This window comes from Humulus lupulus, chromosome 5 (assembly GCF_963169125.1).
Source record: "Humulus lupulus chromosome 5, drHumLupu1.1, whole genome shotgun sequence".
Lineage (NCBI taxonomy): Eukaryota > Viridiplantae > Streptophyta > Magnoliopsida > Rosales > Cannabaceae > Humulus > Humulus lupulus.
The window spans coordinates 197,357,555-197,368,645 of record NC_084797.1 but is presented as its reverse complement, the minus strand read 5'-3'; the positions used below and the strand labels follow the sequence as shown (position 1 = coordinate 197,368,645).

The 11,091-nt window shown below is 32.2% G+C and overlaps 1 protein-coding gene across 1 annotated transcript; it reads right to left on the bottom strand.

Annotated features, from left to right (window-relative positions):
- Positions 1-7,298: 7,298 nt before the first annotated feature.
- On the bottom strand, positions 7,299-8,739 carry LOC133778012 (FCS-Like Zinc finger 2). Its single transcript, XM_062217813.1, has 2 exons — positions 8,234-8,739; positions 7,299-7,930 (listed from the first exon to the last, which is right to left on the bottom strand). Exons 1-2 carry the CDS (start codon positions 8,533-8,535, stop codon positions 7,744-7,746), a joined length of 489 nt encoding a protein of 162 aa, XP_062073797.1. The 5' UTR covers positions 8,536-8,739; the 3' UTR covers positions 7,299-7,743.
- Positions 8,740-11,091: the final 2,352 nt, after the last annotated feature.

Genomic DNA, 11,091 nt, shown 5'->3' with positions numbered 1-11,091 from the left:
TTTGAATTTCAAAACTACTACAGCGACGACATGTGATCACTGTAGATCTGTCGACCGCCCTATCTACAACGACAATATGTCATCGCTGAAGAGTGCGTAGGTTTATATGCCTTCAGTGACGCCATGTCGTAGCCGTAGTGTCGCGAAAACTCAAATTTTCGTGTTCAGCATGCACCCTAGGCGACAACATGTCGTTGATGTAGGTATACAATTTTTTTGAAAAATTAATTAATTATATTGATTAAAATTTATTTAATAAAATATTAAATATTAATTAAATAAATAAATAAAACCAACTTATTTAATTAAATAATAAAATCAATTTATTAATTAAATAATAAAACCAATTTAACAATATCCATAGTCTCCAAAATGTAAGATAACAAAACATAAGTAGTATTGTCTCCAAAATAAATAAAAAGCAACACAAAATATTAATAAGTTCAAAATAGTAATATAATAAAACTAAATGTCATCAAAATCAATTCCAAAGTCATTATCGTCAGGTTGTTGTGGTGGCTATGGTGGTTTCTGTTGTGGTGGCTGTGGTGGTTGTGGTTGTTGTGGTTGAAAGCTTGCCACCATGGTCTTTATCGTATTCATATCCAAGTTGACAGGCTGAAATTGTGGAGCTTGGATGTTTGGATTTGTTGCTTGCAAAATTTTTTGCATTTGCTGGAAGTTTTTGTTCTGGTCATAAAGGTTTGACTGAAGTGTTGAATCATGGACTGGAAAGCCTCAGGTGGTATCATTGGAGGGACAACTGTGGTGGACGGAAACGGTGATGTCTCTGATTGTGAAGAGGAACCGGTGGCGCTTGAGGCAAAGGTACTAGTGCCCTTCAACTTGCGTCCAATACCTCAGTTGTGGCCACAATGTTGACCAAGTACCTTTGAGACGACTTGTGTCTCATTGACAGAGGCACTTCCTGCTTCACATTCAAATTGAGATTGGGATTGTGTCAGAGCTCCTTGCTGTAAGGCATCCTGTAGTTTAGAAACAAGACAATTAATACATAATATAATTGAATAATATACATATAAAAAAAAACTTAGAAAGTTACTTACATATGAATCCTTATCATTCGTGTTCACCCATCCATGTGTCGGATGATTGTGCATGTCATGGAACATATTAATAATGATGGACAGTTCCTTAGTCTGAAGATTCATCTTTTGAAAAAAAAAATTAACAAAATCTCAGTTAAATATTGAAATTATTATTAAGATAACTTAAAATATTTCAAATTATCTATATATTTATATTTATCTTCTTAAATCGAGTAGAAGCATAAGAAGTCGATCTATGGAGACTTGGATACTTCTGTTTTGCTCTGTTGGCAGCATTTGCCTTTGAGCGTGTCATGAACTGTGGAGTGGTGAAAAGGTCAATCAACTTCTACCAACTCTCGTTGTCCATGTCCTCCGGTGGATTCTTTCTGGCTGTCTCGATATCATCATACCCTCCATGTTCATCGAAGTGTCTTTTCTTGCGACCTTTTCTATCCTTGTAGCAATCCTGAAACTCTCGCTTAATCCCAGTCTCTATCAGTCGCCACTCAGGGAGAGCTCGGAGAAAAATGAAACATTCCTCCAAAAAAAATGGTGAGATTTTCTAAATTATATAAACATAACATTACATGTGAATAAGTAGATAAATTTACCTCAAGCTTTTGAATCAATCCAATCTTGTGCTCATCCGAAACACTCTGCCACAAGTCATAATATAACGGAACATGGTGACCAATAAGGTTACCAATAAGTCTCGTGAAAAATGTCCCAAAATCACCAACTGCTTTGTAGGTTCCCTCTTTTAGATCAAATTGTAGAGCCATCGAACATTTATTGTCGTTGACAAGCTGCTGCAAATTTTTTGATCAAGACCGACCTCTTCCTTTTGCGGCAGCCGCTGCATATGTTAATTAAACAATACAATTAAATTGAATAAAATAATAACAATTTGTCATTTATTAATAAACAACAGTCGTACTTGCAAGCACGAAATGATTGATAACCTAACCCTAACTTCCTTATTTTTTCTTAGACTCATAGAATGAAGTCGGAATCTTATTATCCTTCAGGAATGCAAATTTCATAAACTTCAAATGTTCATCAAAGGAACTATTTTTCTGTTTATTCATAACCTTCATGTGCATCATCTTTGCCAAGAAGTTCAAGGAAAACAACCAAGTACAACCAGGGTATAACTCAACTTCAACCTCTTGAAACAGATCATCAAATTGATTCTCCGCACTATTGTCACCACCATCTGAAATTCATTCATTTACGCCTTCTTCGTTAGTGTCTTGTTCACCAATAACATCATTGATGATGTCTGTTGACCCTGATTTTGGGCAACTGACACGGAGTCAAAATATGCTTGACGTGGATGAATGCGTTGAAAAGAACGTGATGACGAGAATAATAAGAACACAAGATTTTATAGTGGTTCGGCCCCAGGATCTAGTAATAACCTACGTCCACTTAGATTGTTATTGATGTAAGATCCAAAGGAGTGATCAAAGAACTAGGGTTCAATGAGTTTCACCAACCTCTGAAGAACAATACAATATGACTAATTTGATAACTCTAATCTCAAGTGATCTAGAAGTCAGAAAAGAAAAAGGGATCCTTTTCCCTGAGCCCTCCTCTTCTATTTATAAGCTCAGGGAAGATTTACATTGATTTGTTACAGATATTATTTCCTAAATAATCAGATACTCAGGAAATCATGGGAGATAATTTCGGATTCCATCATAACTGCCTAAGATTTCCTCTGCGTATTATGTGCATACGACCAGGCTGGTCGTATGAAGAGACCGATCGCATGATACTGAATATCTTCCTGGTCAATAGTCGAACACAGATTCTACCAGGTGTCAGCCACGTGTAATTAATCCCTGCCATGTCATTCACTCCTGATTTTTGGGATAACAATGTCAATCATCTCATCAGTCACTGGAGCTCCGCCGTCCACTACTGGAGGCATATCAAGTTTACCGTAGTAGGTCCACTTCACGTATCGCTACAGAAACCCATATCTGTGTATGTAAGCCTCCACCACATCCAGTTTCTGATTCAGCATATTTACACACTAAACTCATGGGCATCTGACTTCTCCCGAAGCATTCACATAATTCTTGGCCATTTGTATAAATGCTTGAAGACCATTCCAAAACTCATCAGAGTTACGTCGTCTATTAGTTATCCAACTCTTGCCAATCGTCATAACTGATTCAAGTGGAAAATAAATTATCACAATGTGATAATCATAAAAAACTACCTTTATTTGCTAATAATTTTTTTATCACCAAAACACTAATTTTTTCAAGTAAATTGTGAAATCTTATTGAATTTTATGAATATATTATCAAATTTTATGAATATATTATCAAATTCATTAAATAAACAAATATTTAATTATAATCTTATTAATTTACTATTAAAGATTATTATTTCAATTTATTTAATAATTATCAAAATATTAATTTATTTTCTATTTTTTATTTTAATAAAATTTCAAGAGTAAAGTTAACTATATTAATTACTTTATTATAAATTTTTATTCTACTTTTTTATTACTTGATAAATTTTTTAATAATTACATTAAAATATACTAAAATTTTGGCAACATAACGACTATAATCTAAACTATCTCAAAAATTAAAATCTGCATAAAATATACAAAACCAGTCCCAAAATATACATATAATTGAATATAAAGATTTAAATCTCATATCAACAACATAAATCATATTATAAACATTTAATTAGATTTATCTAACCCAATAAACTATTTTTTATTAAATTATAATATTCATATAAACATATTCACATTTATATACATATACATATATATTCATATTTATATACATATACATATACATATAAAAAATAAACATACATATATTAATAAAAAAAATTATATCATCTAATATCTAAACCTATCATAGGCATTTTTTTATAACATAATATTTAATTAAATTAAATTAATAAATATATCAACAATCTATCCCAAAAAAGTACAAATATAATTAAATTAAAAAATATACAAATCTAACCTAAAAAACAAAATTCAACACAATATAAAATAATCAATTACACAATTGAAAACGTAATTTAACACTTAATCAATAATTAAAAAAAACCCAAAAGTTAGGCTATAGCGCTGTCTTCCGTCAATAATCTAATCTCAAGGCTCGGGCTAGGCACAAGTAATCTACAAAAGAATAAAATAAAATAACCCAAAAAAAATTCAAAACTCATTTATAATAAACACAAAATACACACATATACTAACAAAAAAATAAATTTTAAACTATAAAATAGAAAGTAAATAGGATTAGATTACCAAAGCAAGGTGAAAATGGCAGCAAAAGGCTCGGACCAGTGAAGAATTCTCTGGTTTTTCCAGAATTTTTTGCAGAAAATGAAGAAGAAGGCCTGCCTAGGGTGTTATATCGTTGTGACCATGTCGTCAGTATAGGTAATGACCAGTCATCCGTGATTTCAAACGACCGTTTCACTCAAAACAGTGAGTCCCTACAGCGACGACATAGTGAATACTACATGAATCCTCTCGTATGCTACGCGTCTACCCTACAGTGACGACATAGGCAGTGAAAATTTGAGTTAAATTTTTTAGCGGTTCACATTCTCACGTTTTTCTTTTGTCTTATTGCAATGACATGTCATCGCTATAGAGTACAAAATAACTGACCTGTGGATTAAATGTCGTCGCTATAGGGAGAGAAAATAGGCAATCAACTCTTGGCAGTTAAGTTCCCTCCCTATCCTACAGCGACGACATGTCGTCGCTCTAGAATAACATATTTCCCTCTTTTTTCCACGATGACTCTACAACGACGACAAGTCGTTGCTATAGAGGGTGCAAATAGGCAACCAACTTTGGGCGGTTGAGTTCCCTGAGCATCCTACAGCGACAACAGGTCGTCGCTATAGACAAACATATTACAGCGACGGCATGTCGTCACCGTAGAGTCAGTTCCCGTCTCATGTTCCCTCCAAATTCATAGGAAGTTATCGCTGTAGGGTATTAGAAATTTTGGAGGGCCTGGTCGTGTGTTGTTGACGACCCTGTCGTCCCTGTAGCTTATTTTTTAAATAAATTAAGAAAAAATAATTTTTCGTGGATTTTGCCTACATACAACGACGACTGAGCAATAAATATCGTCGCTGTAGAGTCTTTTTCTTGTAGTGTCATTCTCATACTCCATCTAAAAAGTTGGTGAGAGCTTGGAAGTCATTTATCATCACTAATACTCGTTTCTTTTCTTTTTACAGATCTAAATCTTTTAGATCGAGGTTAACAAAATCAATGGCTGGAGGTATATTCTGACGATCATTTTTATTTTGTGACAATCTTATTTAATCTATTCTGCATATTAGGATTATTATGCATCTAGATAAATTATCTTGCATATCCATGCTATTTTAATATAAGTGAAAAATATAAAAATAATGAAACGCAAACATGTAGGCGCTTTATCTATTATTTCAGTGATGTATTAGTCCGAATATGGGTTTGAAACATAAAAACTATGTTTATTAAATGTTATTTATTCGTATTTTTCAAATTAGGAGGCCATGAGATATATTTCTTAATTTCTCCATGTTAATAGGTCCAACCAATTTCTTCAAAAAAAAGGTCCAACCAATGATAATGATTGGGATATTTTATTTATTTATGTTGTTTTTCACTCAAAACATTTTAAAATATCATTAGACTAAATAAGCTAAGTATTATAATCTTAATCATACAAGTAAAAGATACTATAAAAATAAAAATAAAAAACATCATGATGACCAGGCAATAAATGGACCACCTTATTTTTATACTTCGAAAACACGGTGACATAAATCACAATTAGCATGACTAATCAAAAGATTAAATCACTCTCCAACTTCTCTGGGCAGAAGAACAAAACTTAAATAAGAATCATATTATACTAGAAGAACTCCATAAACTTCTCTTCTTGTATAATTGGACAAAAACATAAAAATTAGATCAGCACCAATCAAAAAACACTTATTTTGCACTTTATATAAATCGAACAGACATCGAGAAAAATGAGTAAATATCAGCAATAATACTTATGCTGGACCAAAGTTTGTTGTCAAGTTGATACCACAAGAACAATCTTGGTCTAGCTGGTCCAACATGACATGTATTGTTTTTTATTATATATGTACAGAAATTGGACCAAGTTTATGAACTGTATGGATGGTTCCTTAGTCAATTTTAGTTTTGTAGCATTTACTCTTTAACCAAAATCCATTCTCCCACTAAGCAAATCTAACCAAATCCAATATCCTCATTACACTTATCATCACAACATAGAATTATATTTATTATTATTATTATTATTCCAGTATAATTTAAACTATATGTTTCGTAGCATTTAAAAAAAAATGGAAAGAAACTTCTCGATGTATGATTTGTAGTCTGAAAAAGTAGTAATTATATTTTTTTTATTTTTTTGCTGCAAAGAAATAAAATTGACCTTTTACTAAAATGAAATGTAAATATCAAATGACAAAAAATACTCTTTGTGATTGCCATCATTAATTTTTAAATAGATTTTATACAAAATAAGAATTCAATTGGTCACTAAATCTACCGTGTCAAATTTTAAAAGGTGATATTGAAGCAAATTCAAGATTTTTTTTTAAATACAAATTTAAGATGTTTTGTAGCATGGAGAAATACATATAACCAGTTCATTACATTTTTTTTTATATTACAGAAAAATAACTATTAATATTCATTAGCTGTAAGCCAGCCATGCTTTCTTTTACTTTTGGGTGAAGATATTTTGCAGCATATATTTTAACATCTACTGCTTGAACAAATCTTGAAAGCAATCAGATATTTTGCAGCATATTTTTTAACATCTACTGCTTAAAACAAATCTTGAAAGCAATCCCTACTGAACTAACTTGAACTGAATCTTAAACAATTTAAAACAACAGAAGCTGTTCACAAAAAAAATTCTAAATAATTAAGTTAATAATATCATATTAATCAATCTAGAGTTCCATACAACTCTTCTACTTTCTCCATCTCAAGATTTCATCTTCTCAAGGAAAAAGCACACACATAACTCAAGTTTTGTCGTTTAGCTATACAATAAAAGGTCTCTTCTCAATCAGAGAATCACCTCAAAATTGCCTGAAACCATTTTATATGATGAATTGAAGATGAATATAATGAAAAGAAATTTGTGTTTAAACAAGAAAGAATTTATTTCCAATAGCTCAAGGAGAAGAAGAAAGAAAGAACATGAAACTTTGCTTTGCTATTCATTTCATTCTCAGCTTCCGCCATTAAAGGCTGATGAAGCTTCTGTCATATCATTACCATACAAATTTAACAAACAAAAAAAGGGGGAAAAAAGAAGGAAAGAGAGGGGAAAGGACCCCAAAAGAAGAGCCATCTCATAGAGCAGATCAAAGTAACAAAATCACACTTGTCAACAACACTCTATACAAGAACACATCCAAACCTAACATAAACCAAAACCTTTCTTCTTCATGATTCTTTTTCATCTATCAACACCGCCGTCGTCTTCTTCTTCTTCTTCTTTCTCTCCTTGGCCCTGTTCTTAGTGGAAAATTTTAACCAAAACAACAAGTTTAAGTCTTGCGTCTTCCTTTTCCTTTTCCGGGTATATATTATTATTTCTACTATTTTTATTATACTTATTTCTCTTTGAATCAGATTTTAAGCGGCTGCAACTGTTCCTGTGCGGAAAGGGTAGTCCCGGCTTTTGTTTGGGGAAGAAGAAGATTTTCTCTGCTCCTTTTTTCTCAAAGCTTTCATGGAAGAGAAGTTACGGTTCTTCTCTTTAGCTTCGTCTATTTCAATCTGTTCAGCTCTACACTCTTCGCTACAGAATGGTGTGTCACCTCTGAAAAATTCAACAATAAACAAAGCCGATATCAGAATCTTTACTCTATAACCAAATTATAATTAGAAGAAGAAAACACAAAACAATCAATCCCGTGTTTGTTTCCCAAGAAAAAGCAGGAAACTTCTGTTTATCAAACTCTCTCGCTTCACATTCAGCTCTAAAAGATATACCCTTTTGAAAATGAGTCTTGTGATCCGAAACAAAATTCTAAAAATAATGTTGAACCCGGTTGGATCTAAATTCTCACGTTAAAAAAAAAACCCTCTAACCCAGATTCAGAAAAGCTTGAATGGAACTGACCTGTACATGAAGATGTCTCTGTTATCACCCAGATGTTTCTTGCAGAGAAAACAGGCTTCCAAGAAATGGGGTTGAGGCTCTTCAAATCTGGCATCATAAAACCTTCCAGATCTGGGGGAAAACGAAGAAGAAGATGAAGGCATGGAAAGGCTCCTGAAACTACTCTTCCTCGAAGAGCAGAGGGGTCTAGAGTAAAACGGGTGGTGATTACCCGAGAACCCAGCTTCCATATCGGCAAGCGAAGCCAAACCATCATCTTCTTCGATGAAACAAGGCCTTCTTGAGCTTGAAATGGGGTCCATGTTGTTCCTCTTTCCTCAATTTTTATGTATATTTCGTTATTATTATTGAAGAAAAGAACTGAGCTTCAATGGCGAATACAGAGAGAGAACGAGGGGAGAGACTTGGAGGGAGGGAGGGAGGGAGAGAAGGATTTTATTGTTAGAGAAGAGGAAGTGAGGAGTGGGGGGTTTTAAAGGGAGTTGGTGAAGACTGATAGAGCAATAGAAAACGACGAAAGAGCGCTCTCTCTCTCTCTCTCTCTCTCTCTAAACAACGGCACTTCTCTGAAATCCGTGATTGTGAATCCATTGGCTCATAATACCTGCATTCGATTTTTTTTATTCTATTTTCTTTATATAAAATTATACTCAAATGACCATTTTGCCATTGGTCTTGCTCTAATTCTAGGAAAATACCTTCATTTCTTTTTTTTTTTTAATTCTCATTTTATCGTGGGAATATTATTAAATTTTGATATTTTTTTGGAAGGGAGTTTGGGTGTTAATATTGAAGTGTTATTGTCCAACATTTTCTGTGCTAGGGTTGAGCATTGGGCGGGTTGGTCATGTTATAAAGCATTTTTACTCGTCCAATGTCATAATCGGGTTAGCAAAAGTGACCCGTAACTTGCCTAATTAAGAAATTTTTTTTTTTAACCCGTCCAATAATTTGGGCGGGTTGGTCGGGTTAACCTGCCCAAACCGAAATTGTATTTTTTTTTGGGCGGGTTGGTCGGGTTGGGCGGGTCAACCCGCCCAAACAAAAGTGGTATTTTTTTTTTTACATTTTTGTAATTTTTTTCTTTTAAATACTAGTACTAATAGTGTGAAGTTTATCTTTTTAAGCTTAAAATAATATTTTAAATTATAGTAAAAAAATTAAAACAAAACTTAATTAATTTATATATTTATTTGAATATATTAAAAATAACAAATTGATAATAAATGCTTAATTGGGCGGGTTGGGTTATATTGGGCGGGTTGGATTATATTTTCAACCCGCCCAATGTAACAATTGGGCGGTTTAAATTTTGGTCGGTTTATTCGGGTTGCGTTTTTTGGCGGTTTTTTCGGGTTGGTTTGGACGGATTATTCGGGTTGGGCGGGTTGTAAAATTTTTTGCACAGCCCTACTTTGTGCATTTTATTTTATTAAAATGCTGATTTTTTTTACATTGAATTAGATAATTATACAATACAATATATATTTTGCTAATATAATTTAGAGCAATTTTGGCTCACTTATCACCACATAATTCAAAATCACATCATTCTATGAGTAATTTTTTAATCTCACTAGTTGCCCAAAAGAAAAAGAAGGTAAAATTTCAAGAACTAGAAATGCATATTATTGTAAAATTTAAATAATGAAAAATTCTTCTTTCAAGATAAGATTACCAAAATTAATTGATTTAGAAAGAAGACACATTTTTAATACTTCTATTTAATGTTTTTTATCACAAGAACGGCGATATAGGGAAGTTGTAATAATAATAATAATAAATTATTTTTACTAAATAACTAACTAATGGTCATTATTGCTAACAGTGGATAGTTAGTTTGTGGCATTTTAGTAGTTTTGTGTATTAGGCGAGGGTAGGGGGTGAAAAGAGTGGAGCTTTAAAGTTTTATTAAGATATTATTATTATTATTATTATTATTGTTGTTGTTGTTTATTTTAATATTGAGAAGAGTTTGCACTCAAAAGCAGGGTAGCCCCCACTCGCGACCCAATTGCACATGCTTCGCTTTCAGCTACACCTATACAGACGTTTGATAACGTCAATGTTCTACTAGACCCCACCGCTCTGCTCCACGCGTTCATCCTTCGCGTCTGCGTAACGATCCTCTTGTGAGTCCCGTGTCAAATCATTTTTTTTTCCACTTTCTCTTTGACCTTTTTGTCCTTTTACCCTTTTGAATACAGAAGAAAAGTGAGGAAATAACACATTCGATGGAAGACTAAATTTAAATTATACATGTCGACCAAAACAAATTATTATTATTTATTTTTATACATAATTGTGTTGAAGAGCATCAATAATAAGTCATATTGCTGACTAGATTCATTGCTATTAGACATATTCACATCGACAAAATAAATTAAAAAAATGGGAAAATAATGGTATAAAAATAAGAGAGAATGAATTGGAATATTATTATATAAAAAACTTCACTAACTATAAACCGAATAAACTGAATAAATTCAACTTAAGTAAACTGTTCAAAAAAAATGTATGAATTAAATTAATAAATTATTTCTTACATCGTTTTCATGCTAAAATTGAATGAAAAAAAAAATCAAACAACAAATGATATTAGAATTCAAATAAATATTATTTTTCAATTACTTTTCTGATTATTGTAGACCCTTTAAAATTTAGGATTATGAATAAAATCAACTACGTGAAGATAATACTAACTTAATAATGATTATAGTTTTATTTTAGAAATTGTTGAAAATGTACATAAATTTCATTCCTTTGTATTTTTATTTCTTTGTTTGGGAGCAAAATATTCCTTTATTATACCTTGTTCAAATCCAATGTGTGTACAAATAATAAATTTTCAAAGGCAA